This window comes from Squalius cephalus (genome assembly GCF_949319135.1).
Source record: "Squalius cephalus genome assembly, chromosome: 8".
NCBI lineage: Eukaryota > Metazoa > Chordata > Actinopteri > Cypriniformes > Leuciscidae > Squalius > Squalius cephalus.
This window is the reverse complement of record NC_137129.1, coordinates 13,797,984-13,818,155: the sequence shown is the minus strand read 5'-3', so window position 1 is coordinate 13,818,155 and position 20,172 is coordinate 13,797,984. Positions and strand designations below refer to the sequence as shown.

The 20,172-nt window shown below is 39.8% G+C and overlaps 1 protein-coding gene across 2 annotated transcripts in view; it reads left to right on the top strand.

The window, feature by feature from the left end:
* jarid2b (jumonji and AT-rich interaction domain containing 2b) overlaps nucleotides 1-20,172 on the top strand; it is a 112,192-nt gene that overhangs the window by 86,650 nt on the left and 5,370 nt on the right. For both annotated transcript variants that reach the window (XM_079879449.1, XM_079879450.1), the window contains exons 5-16: nucleotides 1,711-1,878; nucleotides 4,987-5,186; nucleotides 9,946-11,191; nucleotides 11,841-12,355; nucleotides 14,140-14,232; nucleotides 14,580-14,698; nucleotides 14,848-14,918; nucleotides 15,032-15,146; nucleotides 16,365-16,470; nucleotides 16,579-16,761; nucleotides 16,861-16,991; nucleotides 19,354-19,537. In XM_079879449.1, coding sequence (XP_079735575.1) covers nucleotides 1,711-1,878; nucleotides 4,987-5,186; nucleotides 9,946-11,191; nucleotides 11,841-12,355; nucleotides 14,140-14,232; nucleotides 14,580-14,698; nucleotides 14,848-14,918; nucleotides 15,032-15,146; nucleotides 16,365-16,470; nucleotides 16,579-16,761; nucleotides 16,861-16,991; nucleotides 19,354-19,537 — 3,131 coding nt within the window. The remainder of the gene's footprint in view (nucleotides 1-1,710; nucleotides 1,879-4,986; nucleotides 5,187-9,945; nucleotides 11,192-11,840; nucleotides 12,356-14,139; nucleotides 14,233-14,579; nucleotides 14,699-14,847; nucleotides 14,919-15,031; nucleotides 15,147-16,364; nucleotides 16,471-16,578; nucleotides 16,762-16,860; nucleotides 16,992-19,353; nucleotides 19,538-20,172) is intronic.

Sequence of the window (20,172 nt, the reverse complement as noted above, 5' to 3'; positions counted from 1 at the left end):
TTTGAAGTGAACACTAGTGACGTAGAATTTGGTCTCTCGGCCCTTTTACAGAAATCAATTTAATAGTATCTCGTTAAGATTTCTACTTCATTCAGTCATTTTATTTGTTCCCCGAACAGTCAACATGTCTCAATTGCTATTATAAATGTTGTCGCACGGACCATAACTATTAATGTGGCATGTCAAATGCTACATGTATGCAGTGACATCATCACCGCAGCCACGCCGGCTGCAGCTTCACGTTAATAGAGAGCTAATGAGAGCACATTTGCAGGGCCGTGGCTGACACACTCATGTTTCATTCATGAGGCTGGCGGAGAACAGCACTAGATAATGATAATTGTTGCCCGGTGTAGTGCGGACGAATCGCAGACGTGCAGTAGTGCAGGTTTCTGCGCTGATAGGGCTGGAGAGGGCATATTTGGCAGCTAATGGGCAACAGGCATTTGACATGCATCACTTGCACTGTTTGTATGAGAAATATTGATGTTGTCAATGCATATTTGGCTATTGCTGGACCTTCTGTGTAATGTGGTGTGTGTCCACACTGTAAATAAAATCCACACTATTTCGAAGCTGTAAATAAATAAGGATTATTACAGTATGTTTTACAAGAAAATATTATTTCAGTCTCTCTAAAATTAACTACATTTTGTTTAGTTCAGTGTTACTTGCTGCTTCCATAATTATTCATTATTTCTGAGTAAAAAAACAACAAAACAACTTACTAGTGAGTTTACCATGGTTAAGATGTTAATGATAACTTTATCAAATAAATCAAATAAATTAAATGCATTGGAATTATGACTGTCTACATCTGTTTTTGTTTTGTTTTTTGTTTTGTTTTTATTTCCGAAGGTTTCACGTCATTCCGTTTTGTTTTTTGTTTTATTCCAAAGGTTTCATGTCATTCCTTTGTGGTTTTGTTTTTTTGTTTTTTGTTTTTTGTTTTGTTTTTTGTTTTGTTTTTTGTTTTGTTTTTTGTTTGTTTTCTTTTTTGTTCCAAATGTTTCATGTCGTTCCTTGGTTTTGTATACCGTGCCTAACTTTTTATCTTTAAAGCTTTGTCTGATGAAGGTTTCATGTCATTCCTTTTTGGTTTGGTTTTTGTTTTGTTCCGAAGGTTTCATGTCATTCCTTTTTGTTCCTTTTTGTTTTGTTTTGTTCCGTTCCGTTCCATTCCGTAGGTTTCATGTCATTCCTTTTTGTTTTGTTTTTTGTTTTGCTCCGAAGGTTTCATGTCATTCCTTGGTTTTTGCATACCGTGTGTAGTTTGTATACCGTGCCTTACTTTTTAACTTTCAAGCTCTGATCCAGGAGCAGTGGTGTATTATGGGGCTCTTCACATGGGTCTGCAATCTTTCAGTGTGCTGCTGGTTATCAGCTGGTGCTATTTAAAGCGTAGTTTCTCTTGAAAGGAGAAACGTCAGTCAGACACAGTCACTTGTGGCTGCAAATCTCCTCTCAGCACAGACAGAAACAGAGGAGTGTAATGTACTCAGGCTTCTGAGGAGCGTTGCTACGGCTGAAACAGTCTCGTCTAATCTCATCCAGAGCAGCAGCTGATTTTCAGAGGATTACAGCTGCAATAGAAACTGAGATTACAGAGTTGTGTCGGTTTATCCCATTTTCTTCGGCCACTTCTCAGTAAATGTGCTGGGCCTGTGGCTTCCTTTAAAGCTTTCGCTCTGTCTCTTTCCCGCCTCTCAGGCTCACCGGCATTACCCAGTAACGTGGCCTACTTCGGCAGCTCTCAGGATGAGGAGGAACTGGATGATGAAGATGAAATTGAGGAAGAGAAAGCACCCAGTGTGGCATCCACGTCATGCCAGTCTACACCTAAGAAGGGCAAACCTCCTGGCAAGATCAACGGATTTGGTAAGAACAGAGGATGAAAACAATCGCAGCAAAACAGAGAACGTTTGTCTGTAACTTACTGTGTGATTGTTTTTATGATTATAGTTTGCAATTATGCGATTAATTAGCATGAAAAAGTATGCAATATTATCATAAATTGCATTTAATAGTCTGATTTAATAGTATCTTAATTTAGGAGATCTCTTAGCAAATATTGATAAAAGTTATTTTTCAAAAGTTAGATTCTTTTTCAAGAAAATAATACTTTTATTCAGCAGATGCATTAATCAAACGTGATAGTAAGTACATTTATAATGTTACAAATTATTATTTCGATTTCTAATAAGTGCTGTTCTTTTGAACTCTATTCATCAAAGAATACTGAAATATATGTGCTGTATGTGTTGAGAGAGGGAGAGAGAGGAGAATCGCTGCTTCTTGTGTGGGAAAGGGAATCTTATATTAGAGTGGGACATGACGCTTCCATCTTTCCACTCCAATTATCACTTTAGTAGGAAAGGCGGTAACAGGGTGTTTATGCATTCAGCCCACAGCTGTGCCGAGTAACGGCGGGCAACAAGCTTTACGCTAACACACACTCACACACCCCCAACAAATGAAGGAAAGACAGTCCTATAAGTCAGTTTGAGCACTTTGAGACTCTCAATAGATGCTGTGTGAGTTTAAAGAAGGGTGGCAAGGTATTGGGGGAGCATGTGTGTTAATGAAACATCATGTTAAACAAAAATAATCTGTCAGTAGATAATTGAAAGCCAAGAGGCTTGTTTAATTTAGTGTGCTGAAGTGTCTTTAACAGCCATTAGAGGATCAAGCTGCCATCTATATATAAACACAAATACACACATTAGTTGTGTAAGCATTTGTCTCTAAGGATTGTAGTTCAATAGCAGTGTAGCACGCACAATTTTATTTTTTTATTTTTCTGTCCCTAACAGTCCCTCCAGGATTTCACGATCGCAAAATTTAATGCAAACTGTGTGTTATTTGCAGCAGGTTTCATTTTTGTCTTATTTCTGCAATTTGTCCACAAAACAATGTTCTCCTGAGAGGGGAAAAAACAATATTAGCTCATGAAAACCCTAAATCAGACTCCAAACAAATAAATCAATATGTGTTCAACGATATTACTGTGAATTCCATTGTAAAGTGAACTGGGATGGACCATATGGAACACTGGGACACCGGTTATATGTAAGCGTTTTAAAAGGAAAGAAAATTTCTGATATGTGGCCAATTTGAGCAGCGTGATCCAAGTGATCTTTACAAATCATTCATTCACAACCTTCACTTGTCTATTCAACCTTTTCTCATCCAAACCGAGAAAGACACGGCTTTGTCTTAGCGATCTAAAGACGTTTATATTTATGTGTTAAGCACATGGGACGAAATTGAGTAATTTAAATGATGCTATTAAACTACCACATAGAGTACATTATTTTTCATAATGCTTGATTTCACTATTAGATTTAATGCATTATTTTACTGGATATGCACTTTTAATGTTTTGAGTGAATGCAAATACTATTATGTATTGTAATTTTTTGTTCAATTAAATGGTTCAAGTGTAGAAACATGAAATAATAATTTGAAACATTTAAAACGTACAGTATATAAGTGTTACTGATTTATATGCTGTACAGATCCAGTGACAGTGTGCAAGAGTGTATTCTTATTGTGTCTGTTCTTGTTCATGCATAATTGAGCTCAGTTTTATTCAACTCAAATTGATCTTGATTGCTCCAGATTGGCCCAGATTCAGGAATTTGCGCCTTATTCTTTACAGTCCTAAAGTTTTGTGCGTGTAGAGCACCCTAAGCTGCCTGAGGTGGATGGATGCGTGAAATGCACACTGCCCCGTGTTCAGGAAAGGAATTTCCCATCTCTGTCTCTCTGTCTGTCCTTAGCTTATCCGGTGACTGGAGATATCCCGTTGTCTGACCTGTCCCATGTCAGATGTGACACTTTAATATGAAGCACAGGCAGAGCTCCTCTCTCTCTCTCTCTCTCTCTCTCTCTCTCTCTCTCTCTCTCTCTCTCTCTCTCTCTCTCTCTCTCTCTCTCTCTCTCTCTCTCTCTCTCTCTCTCTCTCTCTCTCTCTCTCTGTGTCTCTCAGAGCGAGAGAAACCACAGTGCTCGGCTTTCATTCGCTGAACCTCAGTAACCCAGAGGCGTGTTTACATTTCTAAATTAAACACCTTTTATTGAGTTCAGCTGTCGGTAGCAGTTCCAAGTGCAAGCCTTACAGCGCGAAAGTCCGTCCGTTTCCCCTTCGCTGACACGCTCTGCTGCCTCTTGATATTTAAACACTGTAAAATTAAAGTGAGCAGTCGTAAATACAGAGAGCAGTTTGATTGTGTGTTAATTAGAGCAGTCCAGAGGGCCTGATAACAGACTACCCTGTCCAAAAATGTCAAAAATAGTTATTCACAGCCTTATCTATAGAAAACATCTACAAATGCATATTAAAAACAAACTCACAGATGAGAAGGAGGGAGGTTTTGTTTTTGTGTTTTTTTTTCTTTGTTTGATTTTGTTTGGTTTTGATTTTGCTTTGATTTTGCTTTTGATTTTGAATTTTTGGAATGTAAAATGTAAAGTACATGCAGTACACAAATAAGTATGAAGTATGGCAATACTGCAGATTTCAAAATTGTTCTGACACTGCATTCGATAAAATTCATAAACCAACCCTCTTGCACTGCTCAATGAGTTGTGCACAAGATTATAATAAAAACACACTGCTTTCACACACAAAAAAATTACACTGCAAATAGTATACATAATATTTTTAGTGTGTGATTTGAAAAATGTACTGCCTGCTAAATAAGATGCATGAATTGAATGTAAAATGCGACTGAGAAGGCAATGAAATACAATATTTTAATGTATTATCTTTGCAATTAATAAAGAATAGTTGGTTACGCTTTATTTTAAGGTGTCCTTGTTACAGTGTAATTATACACTTAAGTACTGAGTAACAGGGTTAGGATAAGGGTTTGGTTTAGTGTTAGTTGCATGTAATTATGCATATTTTATAGTTATTACTATAGTAACTACATGCAACATATTTTTGTGTATTTTAATAACCCTGTTATTTCTGTTCCCTAGTGCTAAATGGCCATAAGGTACACAAGGACAAAGAGCTCACTCCCAGAACAAGAAGCAGAGAGTTGGCTGTGGTAAGAGATTGCAGCGAGAGGTGTGATGCGTCTGGTGACATCTCACACAAGCACACGGCGGCCACCGCCAAGAGCCACAACACCAACGGCCACAACTACAGAAGAGCCTCAGAGGAACTCCGCAAGCAGGTATACCACCCTTCTGTCCATCCCAGTGTCAGTAAGAGCAAGGGATTGTACAATGATTGGCCATGTGAGTGGCTTTGCACGCTGGCAATCTGCTAGTCAGTTGGGAACATCGATCCTGATGTGGCCCTCAAACAATCAGACCACCACCATCTCCGGCATTAACAAGCCTGTCGGGTTTGAAGGCCACAAAACTGATTAAGTGAACAATGAACCTCAGAGAGCAGGGAAAGACAGATGTATACTTAAGCTGTATACTTTAAAATGTTGTATCGTATTGCCATTTCATCCTGACGCATTCGGCGTTTTGTGAGCCTGAAACCGCTATTTTTTTATTTAGTATATTTTTAAACCGAGTCCCAGAGTGGATAAATTTGAAAATGACACCCTTGCGTTTTCGTGTGTACAGCCGATCCGTATATTTTGTGAAACGATGATGTCATCACCCAACGTGTCAAAAAATTTATTTTTATTTTCTTTCTTATGCTATGATGCCTGTCTGTTGTCTGATTAAGACATTTCATATTTTGCACCAGGCTATTTATGGTTGTTTATATTGTTCAATAAAGTTCTTGGTAAAAAAACAACAACAAAAAAAGAAGCTGCTACTGAGCCTATTATTATTGTATACAGCGAACCAGGTTCATGTGCATGCTCCAAGTCTTCTTCTCCATTTTTAGTGTATCTCTGTGGCAGAATTACAGCGCCACATACTGGTCTGGCATGTAGACTACATCGTTTTGAGTCGGTTTCAGTGGTTTCGTGTGTACGCAGATATTTCTTGAGACGACGCCGTGTTTACGTCATTTTTTTTTTTTTTTTTAAGAGTTGAAAAAAAGATCGGATAGGGAAAGCTTTGGCTTTGTGTGGATGTGGCCTAAATCATTATGAATCCGCATTTAGCAGTGGCACCTGTACGTCGCAGTTTAACCGCAATGACTGACCCAATGTTAAACCCTTTAGTCAGATAAATCCTGTTATTATAGTGACATGAACATAAACACACTGCCACTCATCTGCTGTACTTAAAACAATAAGCAACACTGATAGATGCGGCATAGACCGCAATACTGTGAGAATCTATTAGACAGCTGTTGACCTCTCTCTCTTTCTGTCTCTCTTTAAAAGCCAATTTTCTGAAGGGTGTTCAGGTGTTGAAGAGCTATAGCCTGTGCATGACCCTTTGCACATGAGCTGAATGTTTATCATGCTGGTTTCTGTGTTTGTGCTGAGCTACTGTCCATTTTAGCAATTGACCAACACTTTTTTTGTGTGTTTGCTAAAAGACAGTCTCACATGATACACTATTTTTAAATTAAGTATTTACTTATGTATTCAAATTTTACCTTTTTTTTTTTATCATTATACATTTTTATTCATGTTATTTATATGAGTGTTAGCCATTGCACAGACTTTCTTGATCAGGGAATAAGAGAGTTCTCATGCTGTGCACAGCAGGTGCAGGATCAGGTTCAGCAGCGTTATTATTGAACTGATTTGCCTTTGTATGTGTGTTAATTGTTATCCCCGAGTTACGGCTATATTCATTTGTTTCATTGTGTCCATGGCAGCTATTAATGAGTCTTTTTGATATTTTGTCTTTGTCTTTGAAGTTTTCTTGTACTTTGTGGTACTTGGCTGTGGGTACTTTGTCTCCAAAGAGAAAGTGTGTTGAAATGAAATTTTGAGTGCATGTAAATACACATTTACAATAAAAAAAAAACAAAAACAAAAAATAAAAAAAACACACAAAGTAAATAAACCTATAGACCAAATAAAACAAATTGATAAAACAAAAATGACTGATTTATAGTATATTTTTTTGATAAATAAAAAACATGTTTGCTGATGTCTGTGCCAAATTAATATTATAGACTAATAATCTATACTAATAATCATTACTAAGAGTTTTCTTAATTTTTTCTGAATGAAAATATCTGACATACAACTTAATTCTATTTTATTATGTTTACTCCAAATGTGTTATTTTAAATTATTTGAACTAATTTGCACTAAATTAAAAATGGAATTGAGAGAGAGAGAGCCTTCCTTATCTTAACAGATAGATAGACATGTGTACTGTGTGTGTGTGTGTGTGTGTGTGGAGGGGTGTTGCGGGCTGCAGATGTTCTCAGTCAATTATTTTGCTTTGCTGCAGCTGGCCTATAGCAACACATGATGTCATCTGTCCTCCCTCACGCTCACATGCAAACAAGATCCACTTCAGAGAGCTGGCCTGGCCTCTGTCTGTGTGTGTTCTCTTGTTTTTTTTATCTGGCTGTTAAGCAGGTTTAATTGCACGTCTCTGGCCAGCCGGCCTTTAACTATTCCGTCCTTCCTTCCATTCTCTTTCCTTGCTTTCTTCCCTGTTTCCTCCACTGGGGACAGTCCAGTGACCTGTGTTCTCTCGCCTACGCGGTTTCTCTCTCATTCTCTCTCTTCCACCTTTTCAGGCAGTCTAAATAATAGCTGGCAAGGGCTCGTTTGCACTCTCTGGTTGTGTTCTGGGATCAGTGAGCTCTCTAGTGGTCATGGCGCTCATTACACCGAGCCAGGCGTGGAATTTCTGCTGCGCACAAGCTCTACTCAGCATCCAGCACACTCGGACATTATGCTGAGTGGGATTATCATTACAATCACATTCTGCACTCTCAGAGCCCCGCAGACGGGATGGGGCGTGCCGTAGACCACTGACGTGTTATTTCGAAAGGGGGCGGGTGTGATGACGGGGGCTACATAGACATGGCCGCAGCTGACAACATGCTACATTTGCTTACTCTACCTGCAGAGAGCATCCATCATGCCTGCCTCTGGGGCTGGAGTCTGTCGCTTTCTTTTATATTCTCCCCCTCTCCCTCCTGCTGCTTTTTTTTCTTTTCTTTTTTTTTCACCGTCGACAAGGGGAAGCGATTGATGAAGGAGGTCACATTTCAGTCCCCCTTATCTTTTAATAGCCTCTCTTTGTTGTTCGGCTGCACCTGATAGGAATACAATACAGCCGATGTCTTATTTCAAAGACACTCCGCAATCTCCTCATCTGTCCGACAGCGAACCTCTGGCCCAGAGATCACCGCAGTCTGGACACTGTTCCCAAAACACTGCCTCTCATTAGGAGCGTTCAGAGATTTTAAAGAGAGAAATAAAGTGAGAGGGATGGGGAGGGTTGTAAAAGGGTGTGGCACTACATCTAAAGATCTTTTCACAGAGCGTGAATTTATCACAACAGGCCTCAAAGAAAAAATCTAAATCCTGCAATTAAATGAACCCCTTCAGACCAGGCGTGGAAATTCAAATTGTGACAAAAGCAACTTTTTTTCTTTGTGTAGGTCTTTTTCTTTTGTTTGGTATTTAACTGACCAGTAAGGCATTACTGGCAATCCAGATAGACGCAAGAACAAAATTAGTCCTCGCCAAATGGCATAGAAAATGCATATGAAAATGTTATTAAATGTCAGTAACTTTATTAGGAAGTGAAACATCTGCAGTACATTCTTTGAATTTAATTGAAAGAAGAGACCAAATTTATAAAAAGCCATCTAACAAAGATAACTTTTGTCATCACATTTTCTTAGCTTCTAACTTTTTCTTCAGTTGATAGGTTGGATTTGTATGGAAGCTTGTTTCCAACACAGAATTTAAAATAATAAAAAAATGACACTTTATCTCAGGATTGCGTGTTGTAAAGTCGCAATTGCGTGTTATAAAGTCAGAATTGTGAGATATAAACTCACAATTCTGACTTTTTTTTCTCAGAATTGCATGTTTATATGTCGCAAATCTGATTTTAAAACACGCAATTGCTACTTTATATCACGCAATTATGAGAAATAAAGTCAGTGGCGGAAACAAGCTTCCATAGCTTTGAGCCCCATTGTTTGCCATGTATAAAGTATGTATCACAAACACTGTGCAAAGAAAACTTTGGATACCTGACTGCAACATTCATGTGCTATGCTATTGCATTGTTTTGATTAAAGGCTTGTCGAGAACTTTAAGCCAAATGTCAGGACTCATCCTTCTTGTCCAATGAGATTCCTCTAATGTCAGAAAGCACATCGTGTTTATTTCACCTGGAGTTTTTAGCCTACAAAAACCCTCCGGCTGCATCTTCTATTCTTGCTTCTGTGAGAACACACACATAGGAAATCAAACCCTTTCTGGCTTGCCAGAAAAAATAGAGCCAAAGAAAACAATGTGAAGAGAGAAGTCGAGGCTGACTATGTTTGTAGCCTGGCATAGTCTAATTCCCATGGCGGCTGTTAAACAATGAGAGGCCGGGCGTAACCCAAGCTGCATCTGCTCTGCTGTGAAGTTTATTGGGGGCCTCAGATCAGCTCAAAGCACAGATCCTTTTATTTGGGCATTAAAGCCAAATTTGAAGAACTTTAGTGTACTCTGCTGTATAAAGCCATCTATGAATTGGTGTTTGAATGAGATTTTATGATAAACTTTACTTCTAAGGATTTTTTTGCAGCTGTTGGCATGGAATAAAAACATTCCTCTCTTTCTTCTCCCTCCATCTAGTACATTTCCCCTCCCTCTTTTCCCCCCTGCTGTTTTCTCTGTTTTGGGGTTTTTGGAGCTCTGTTGTGGTCTGTATTATTGTGTATGCAGAGACATGCACTGTGACCGTCTTAGTATGCAAATAGACATTAGGAGCTTATTATTTGCAGTCAGGTTTGAGAATCTCAGTTCCTTAAAGCTGCATTGATCCACTTTATATAACATGATGATAACAATTTTCTTCTTCTGTTCACTTAAGGTCTCAAAAGTAAATGGAGTCACACGGGCATCATCAGCCGGAACGCACACAGCCGGTGCCAAAAAGCAGAAAGACTTCCGTCTGCCGTCCAAAACTGTGAAGTACACAGCCACCGTGACCAAGGGCCACGTCACCTACACCAAAGCAAAACGAGAACTGGTAAAGAAAGCCAAACTCAACCACAGCAAGCACGCTGTTTCTGCTGGCCTCCGTGCTTACAGCAACAACCACCAACATCATTCTCATCATCCAACCAGCAACGGCCATGGCCGGCCTCAGCTCTCTCACTCAGGAAAAGCCCAAAGTATCAATGCAAAAACCCGCAAACAGGTGCTATTATCGAATGGGGTGCATAAGATGACTAACGGTGGCCGGCTTAACGGCAGGCTTAATGGACGCCACAGTGCCAGGGAAGAGGAGCAAGATGGCCGACAACTGCGGCAGGGACTGCGGAACTCTAAACGCAGAAGTGATGCTATTACGATCCTTGGAGCTGGAACTGAGAGTGATGAGGCTAAAACTAAGCTGCCTGTTAATGAGGTTAAGAAAGCTAAACTGCAGACTAGCCCGCTGGAAACTCGCAGCAAGAAGGCCCTGAATCAGTTTAAGCTCCCCAACACTGTCACTATTGCACATAGTATCACTGAAATGGCTGCCTCCCCTACTCAGAAAACGGGTCATGCCCCTCCTCAATCTCCCCCTGCTGCTCCTGCCTCCCCAGGCATGCCCCAGAACCCCGCAACCCCTGAGCCAGCACGTCAGCGGCCCAAGCGTGCCTCTGCTGGCAAACTGATGTTCATCAGACAAGCACAGCAGAGGGCCCAAACTAACCCCGCCCTCAATCGGACCACATCCACTACCTCAGCCAGCAAGTCCTTCAAACCAGCAGAGCCCACACACACACCTCCAACACGGCCGGACAGGGAGCGTGAAAGGAGCAAGGCAGGGTGGGCGGCCATGGGGGAGGAGGTGCCCATTTTCAAGCCCAGCTCCAGGGAGTTCCAGGACCCTTTGGTTTATCTTGACTCGGTACGGGAACGGGCCGAGTCATGTGGACTGTGCAGAGTGCTGCCACCTCCTGACTGGAGGCCAGAGTGCAAACTCAACGACGAGATGCGTTTTGTGACACAGGTTCAGCGCATCCACAAGCTGGGTCGGCGCTGGGGCCCCAATGTTCAGAAACTGGCCTGCATTAAGAAGCACCTCAAATCTCAGGGCATCTCAATGGACGAGCCGCCTCTTATAGGTGAGTCCCTTTAAAACCATTTGAATACAGCTACTTTGTTGGTATAAGCCAGAGTTCCACAAATCTGGCCCTGGATGGCTGCAGATTTTAGTTCCATCCCTAATCAAGCATACCTGAACAATTTTATCGGGGTAACTTGACAATTGCCAATTTCTCCAGAACTTGTCCAGCACCATGACAAGGTTTTAAAACCACTTTGAGCCATTGCTTTGCTTCAGAATTCTGTTTGAGGATCCAGTCAGAATATACGGATGAAATAAATGTGTAGTGAGCTTGCTAGAATGCCGCCGGTATGCTGCAATAATTCCTATGAGAGTTTTAAACGTGGTCACTGACCTTTTTTGGTGCTCACTCTCTGTCGGTTTCTTAGCTCACTTTCTCCTGTCATTATGTTTCAAAAGACAAAAAGATATCACACCATTTTTCCTTCAACATATTTAGAGAATTAATGAGCTGTGAAATTAAATGAATTTTAATTCTGGAGCTGTCAATACTCACTCGCCGGCAAATGGTTCAGTGTGTCAGTTGCAGTGGTTTAGTTGAGTTATGTTTGAAAACGATACATTAACTGTTAATATACACTTCTAACATACAGTTTTTGCATTCAACATTAATAATAATTTCTTCCCGCTCTCTGTCACCCCTTCAGGTGGCTGTGAAGTAGACCTGGCTCGTTTTTCTGAGCTTGTCTGCGACATGGGTGGAATGCAGCAGGTGATGGACCTGAAAAAATGGAGCCGGTTGGCCGACCTTCTTCGCATTCCCAAATCAGCACAGGATCGTCTGGCCAAGCTTCAGGAGGCCTACCTCCAGTACCTGCTCTCTTATGACCTGCTCTCTCCCGATGAGCACCATCAACTGCGGCAGGAGGTGCTGGGAGAAAAGGAGGCTCTGGAACGCAAGCGAGGACCCCTGGAGGGCCACTCGGATAGCGGCCAGCGGTCTCTGGTTCTTCCCCGTTTTGAACCCAAGAATGGACTCACCGGCCTTAACCACCGCAACGGCTTCCACAATCACAACAAAGAGCCAGACACCCAGCGGCAGGCCGGCCGCCGCAGACTGTTTGCTCAGGAAAAGAAAGGGGGAAAAGTGGACAGTGATGAGGCAAAAGAGGAGGCAGAAGAGGAAGGTGTTCTCAGTGACCAGCACAAATGTATATACAAGGTAATAGAGGCACTGATAATAGCTCATCTGCAAGCTAACGTTATTGTTTCCTTTCTGAAATGGCAGTATTATGTGTCAAACTTGTTTTTTTTTCACTTTATTCAGTCAGTCAGACTAGCAGATGTGCCATTTCCTCAGGTAATGAAGTGTTTAGAGAGAGCAGAGAGGGCTCGCCACTGAGCTGCCAGAGAACGTGCCAGAATATCAAGCCTGATGACTATGTTTGTCTGTACACTGAACACAGTGCCACACCGCTGGGGAATAAAGGAGGAAGGCTTAATATGTGATGTGTTTTGGGTTTTAATGCTGCCGATGTTGGCTCTACAGTGTGTGATGGATGTGTCTCTGTGCTGTGCTCTGCATCACAGATCTAAGCTTTACTTCAGAGCTATGTATTCTATTTTGACTTGCTAAGCTACCAGTACGAGCATCTGTTTTGTTCCTCAGACAGATTTACAGGTACAAAACACTGTAGATCTTTTACAAACTTTAGTGAGCTGTCTGTTATTTTTTAGACGTGTTCCCGAATTGAAGCAAAACTATGGTGCTTAGAGATCTCATTCTGGCCAAAATTAGTCCCAGCAGTGTATGCATGTTTTTTTTTTTGTTTGTTTTTTTTTTTTTTTTTTTTACAATTATCTGCAAAGGCTTTTACTTAGTACTAAAACATGTCAATAGAAAATCGTTCCATCTAATTTAAAACACAATTTCACCCAGCATTAGCATGCATGTTGTATTTATTAGAGTATCATGTTAGCTTAGCAACATGCTAGCATCTGACTGCATTAAGATCAACCATGCGAAAAGCACTCTTCATGTCAATCACACCAAAAAAAAAACCCACTTAATTTCACAGTTGATTCTCAGTTGCTGCCCATGAAGAGTGTTTAAATTCAGTCACACATGAGGTTTCATTTTGGTTTGCATGCTGCTCTAGAAGGTAGCTTGCTAATGTAGAAAGTGAGGCAGCTCGTTCAAATATAGGGCAGAACTTGTGTGGTTCTTGTGTTTGAGTGAGGACTGGGTAAAAGAAAGAGAGAACTATAACTGTGAGTGGGTGGGTATCGGTGAGAGTGTCTGTTTTGTGAGAGGGCTTGTTCCCAGGCCCTCAGCTTCTGGTGAACGTGAGGCTGAGTTCTTAGCCATAGTCCATGTAAGGTGACTCTGTCTGCCTCTCTAGCCCTATAAAAATACCCCCTCTGACTCTTATAGCACCCCGTCTGTCTGTCTGTGTGTTGTTGTCTGAGGTAACACTCTCTGCTGGGCGGTACTGTGAGAATGGGCCTCTTTACAGAATGGTGCCTGAATATAGGTCACAGCTCAGCTTCACACACACATAGCACTTTGTTCATCTCCAGTGCGGTACCTGGCAATTGTCTTTGTCTATAGTTATCTGTGCTGTCAGGCGGTTGAAGAGTGAGTTTTTTTTTTTTTTTTTTTTTCCTCAGTTGTGTGTGTAGTGCTTAAGAAGAGGAAATAGACAACTTGTAGAACAATGAATGGATAAACTGCAACTCTGAACTTGACATATATGTATAGGAAGGAAATGAAGTACTTCCTTTAAAGTAAAGTATGTCAAAAACTACATAATGTGCATTTAGCTGGACCAACATATAAAGAACAGGTTTATATACATATAAAGAACATTTGACATGTATGTAATTGAATCGTAAGCTTGTTTTTGAGAGCTGCCTGGAGCAGTTACCAATTTGACAGACAGCTTGTCACAGATTATTTTGCAATTTTTCTTACTCTGTACTGTTATTTATGTATCTTTTTTACAGGGGAGATCGGTATCTTTGACCACCTTTTACAGAATAGCAAGAAATACTATGATGATGTGCTTCAACAAAGAGCCTGGGGCTGCTGAAGTTGAGGTACACACATACTTCCCGTATTTTAACCATTCACCAGATAAATGTCTACAAGTTTAGTATGTTACTTTTATTACCTGTGTAAAATGTTGATTCTGATCCCCATAGGTGACAAATATCCATGCTAAAAAAAAAAAAGTATTTCAGGGGGATTAATAATAATAATAATAATAATAATAATAATAGCTGTTCTATTATTAATTGTCTTTAAATAGCATGCACTTTCCATGTTGGATATTTTATAAGCATGTCCCATGACAGCTGTATCCTTGTTTTCTGTCATATTTCCTTGTTACCTTCATCCTGCCATTTCTCTTCATCTCCATCTGTCCTGCTTTTCTTTTATATAGCAAGATTACTGGCGGATAGTGGAGCAGAGGGACTGCCATATAGCAGTGCATTATGGGAAAGTGGACACAAACACACATGGAAGTGGCTTCCCTGTGGGCAAGTCTGAACCCTTCTCCAAGTAAGTGTTGCATTCATTTGAGATGAAATACAGGCATGATTGGAAGATGCATTACTTTTTTTAAAAATGAGGCTACCATAATCTCTTTCTCTTTCTCTCTCTCTCTCTCTCCCTCTCTCTCTCTCACTCCTTTCTTTCTTTCGCTGTAGGCATGGATGGAACCTCACTGTCCTTCCCAATAACTCTGGATCCATTCTGCGTCATCTTGGTGCTGTGCCTGGTGAGTTCACTATTGTTGTCTGTAGCAGGAAGTACACTTCTCTCCACATCATATAAAGTTCCTTTGTTGAATAAGTCATCACCCCCCTCTCTGTCTCTCTTTCTCTTGTTCAGGGGTGACTATTCCCTGGCTGAACATCGGCATGGTCTTTTCTACCTCATGCTGGTCACAAGACCAAAACCGCCTTCCATACATTGATTACTTACACACTGGTGCTGATTGCATTTGGTAAGTTTTTTTTTATTTTTTTTCAGATACTGTGGCTACATTGACATTAAAATAATTGGAACTGAACATTTGCCCCTATAAAACGGCATTGGGCTGTTAGATGATGTTCATATCAACAGCAGATTAACAAACGACAAATTAATGTCTAAATAAAAATAAGTGAAGTCTTTGATTGAAAATAAAGTGCTAATGAAATAACATGGATTCTTCACAATTAAATCATTTACATTATTAAATTAATAATTTACATTATTATGATCTATATTATTATATTATTATTTTATCACATGTTTATATTTATATATAAACATTTTATGTAAAAATACAGTAACATGAACAATGTATATACTGTGTCAAAAATATAAACATTTTATTATATTATATACATTTTTTATATAAAAAAATGACGACAGTGTATATATTGGTCATGTTACTCTGTTTTTACATAATAAAATGTTTCATTATATAATTAATTATTATTTTAATAATACAAATATTTTCTCTTTGTAGTAATCTAGAAAATCTGAAAATATTTCAGAATATAACAGAATACTATACAATTTGCATTGTTCTGTTGTATACAATTGTCTTGAGTGAATTTTGTTAATTCTGTTGGCACTTAATTTGAAATATTTAGATACATTAAATGCAGTGTTGATTTAATAATATTTATATACTATTATAGTATTTATTCATAGTTTATAGTTTATTCATTTTGAGTTCACTTCTGTTTGTATATTTTCAGCTTTCATTTTCATTTAATTTTTCTATTAAAAATTTCTATTTTCTATTGTTTTAATATTGTTTTGCAGACTTAATTTATTTTTATTTCAGTTTTAGTAACTTTAGTAATTCAACTTGTTTATTTCAGTTATGGATATCTTTCAGCTTTGTCAATTATCAAAAATCATTTTAGTTTGTTAACAGTGTAAAAGTGTTATGTTCTATCAATGTCTTTCCTTACTCTGCTGTATTATAATCTTCTACCTCTAGAGGGTGCTGTACTCCGTTAAACACACCATTTATTACAGTGTGCATTCAGACTAGTGTCTGCTGTTTTTGATTTTGTTTTGTTTTTTTACATGCATGATTCAACATGATAAAGCCAAGGCCTGGTTTCATGGCAACAAAGCAGGTTTAGGAACCAGCAGACAGGGCTTTCGCCTTATGTCATCCAAACAATGACACTGACAGGAAGTTTTGCCTGTCCCATTACAGGTATTCTATTCCTGCTGAGGAAAAGACGAAGCTTGATAAAGTGGTGCATACACTGCTACAGGCCAACGGCACGCCGGGACTGGAAATGCTGGAGAAGAATGTTATGGTAAGATATTGTGAATAAAAATAACAGTACCTTTTTGTAAGTCTGCTGACATTGCTTATTGAATGTAATGCTCTTGTACAAAGAACTTAGGAGTGTGTATTTCTCCAGATTTCTCCGGAGGTGCTTTGTCGTGAGGGGATAAAGGTCCACCGTACGGTCCAGCAGAGTGGGCAGTTCGTGGTGATCTTCCCCGGTGCGTTCGTGTCCAGGGTGTGCTGTGGCTACAGTGTGTCTGAAACTGTGCACTTTGCCACACCACAGTGGATGAACCTGGGCTACGAGGCTGCTAAGGTGAGACATTTTCACATTTTCCACTTTCACCTGCAGGACAGCATAAAGACGTATATAGATGTTTAGAAGACGCTCTACATGTTTGTACTTTTCTCGCAGGACCTGAAATGCAGGCACATAGCAAAACCCTTCTCTATGGAGAAGCTCCTCTACCAGATCGCCACAGCCGAGGCCAAACGTGAAAACAGACTTGTGCTTGGTACAATCTCTTCTCTTCTCAAAGATCTCAGGTAAGCACTGCAAACCCATCCTGATGTGGAAACGGTGAAGTTATGATTTTTCTGTTATGACCTATATATGTTATAGAAATATATTTTTATTTAGCGTGGAATGTTGCTGTTTGAGCATGAAAAAGGTCTGCAAAATTACAAAGCACAAAGTCACTCCAATGGGAGAGTTATCTGTTATCAGTAAGCACTGTTTCTGAACTCCCTGAAATGCTCAATTGTAGTCTTGAGTTTTCTTCCGGGAACGTACACATCACAATATTCCTCATTTAAATAATTCCCGCCCAAGACATGCACAAAAAAAGGGACGAGGCCTGGTTGAGTTAAGTAGTTTGTTTAAACTTGCGGATATGGAAAGGGGTGGACCAAAGGGAATATGGTATTTATAGTATAATACCAATCACAAACTGGTCCAGCCAACCAATAAGAGCACATTGCGCTGTTCAGAAGGAGGGGCTTCATAGAGACAGAAATTAAACCGAGCGTTACAGACAGAATGGGAAAAGAGGTGCTGCAATAATGTAAAATATACTGTGTGTGTGTGTATACAAACACAGTATATTTTTGTCCAGTTTAACACGTTAAAATATGTAACGCAGTTAAAGCAGCATCCATATTTTCTGTCATCCTTTGGCTAACATTACATGATATGATCACGCTCTTATTCATGCAAATGTTTTAAACCATTCAAGCGCCACAAGACAAAAGAGAACATGCTGCCTGTGAATGTACGGTCTATGTGACACACACACGACACACAGAAAGACGCGCGACAGTATCGTATATCGACATTTTCACGAGACATCAGTAGCTGTATTAGTATCAGTGATACTGGCCTTCATTCATACAGTAAAAAGATGCCATTAAACAAGTATTTAAAATATACTGTCTTTATGTTGTCTTTACATTGATTTAGAGATTAAAGGTAGGGTAGGTAATCCTGTTCAGAAACATTTTTTTTTATACTGGGTGAAATGGTCCTTCCATTCTGATAGTAGTCAATACATTATGTGTTCAGAAAAAGGAATGGAAAAAATCTGACCTCTGTAGCAGCTGTAGGACAGTAAAAACTCTGACCAATCACTGCCATTCGGTGCGAATGTAAAGAACCAATCAGATGCCTTCATGTCTCGTGCCCGAGCACCACTGCGTGCACAGCCCTGCGTGCACTCATCATCACATGTCACCGTTCCCGGAAATATTCAGCTCACTACACCGAGTAAGCAGGAGTTTGCGGCACAATGGCTGAGAAAATGCAGCAAAAAGTACCAATGCCAGCTTTGCTACTTTGCTAAACTACTTCCTCGGACCCTGCCCGCACTCTTGAACGACCTCCTCTGCTTCGTCCCCGACCCCGGAGTGGACCTGTCCTCGAACCGACGATGCGGTACTTGTCACCGGAGTGTAACGTTAGTCCTCATCAGAGTCAACAATGTTTTCATCATGGAAACACTTACATGCAAAACACCGTATATGTTATGACTCTTACACGAAATTCACCTTCATCACAGTTTAACTGATGGTAATGGAAAAACGTGTATCAATGCAACCTAGCTTTGCCTTATAAATATAGCTCGTTACCTATAGCCTAAATATAGCTCGTTACCGAATCAAACAAAATATATTTTAAACTTTACCAGTATCGATATGCTAGCTTGATAGTGAGTACTAAAAGCCATCATATTTGTTTATATTTATAGTGATAAAGTTAGGTATTTTATTACATGTGATTCTGACATGATGTCACTGCATGCACTGCGCTCCTTCCTCTCCGCTCGTCTCAGGTAAATAATAAATGGGTCTTCAGCTGAGCCTGAGCGTTTGGCGTCGCGCGTTCATGTGTTTTGGGGGCGTGGCTTTGGAAGGAGCTCAGAAGGGAGGGGGTGGAGTGAATGGAAATAATGACCTGTGTTTACAACAGTCGTGAGAGGTCTACAGACACTCGATTTTTATACTCTCTTTTTCAGAGTACTTACATTTTAATTATGTATTGGTATATAAAGACAGTTTAAACAAATTTGGAATGTTTTTTTTTCTGAACAGGATTACCTACCCTAGCTTTAACTGTAAAATTATTACATTACAACATGTATATAAAAAACTTAAGTGTTAAACATAAGTGTTTATAATTGTGATTTTAGTTAATTGTTTTTTAATCGATTGACACTTGGCACTTACTTATACTTTACATTTATATGATATAAGTGCTGTCAATCGATTAAAAAAATTGTATTCAAGCATGAAAACCTTTTCTAGTAGACTCCAAAAACAAAATCAAGACTTTGTAAAAGGGCATAAATGGCCTATTTAAACATTATAACCAATGGCAAGGCAGTTGTGAAGAGAGTGTGCTGCTGTCCTACAGGAACATAGAGATGAAGCAAAGGCAGGAGCTGTATGAAGCAGGGCTGCTTTCCTCCGCACGCTACTGCACTCACGACAACAACCAATCGCCTGCTGACACCAGGAAGAAACCACGCAAGTGGCTGGCGCTGGAGTCTTCCGAGAGACGCTGCCAAACGTGCCAGCACCTCTGCTACTTATCTATGGTGAGATTCAGTTAAGATTATATTGGACTGTAGAGCTCAGTGTAGTTTATACTATACCAATAAACTAAGGCTCTGTCCTGAATTTGAATGTTTGTTTTGTGTTCTAAAAGTTGAAACCATCACAAACTCCCAAATTAGTCCATATAAGCCCAAAAACAGTTCTATCATAGTATACTGTATCATCTTGGCACATTTGACTTGGGATTTGGGATGCACTAATTCATTTCTCATATGCCATTTAGAATCAATAGTATGCTCATTGGGTCATAGTGTAAAAACTATACTGTACTTTAGCCGTCAGTACAGTCTAAACTATAATAATATTAAGGTCCTGTCCCAAATGGCTCCCTAAACACTCACAGTCTTCCTACGATTTGCACTTTCGTGACGTAACACCGCTTTGACTGACGGGAAGACACCTAAAATGACAAATAGGACACCCTGCAGTCTCATGGACTCTCAACGGACACCCGCACTCGGCAGCCTTTGCAAGTCCACAAGACCGAAACTGCATGTGAAGTGTGCCATTTGGGACAGGGCCCAATAGGGCCAGGCACTAATGTTAACATTTTTCACAAATTTGAATTTTAAAATGATTTAAAAAAAAAGATGAAACAAACTTTAAAATGAGCAAA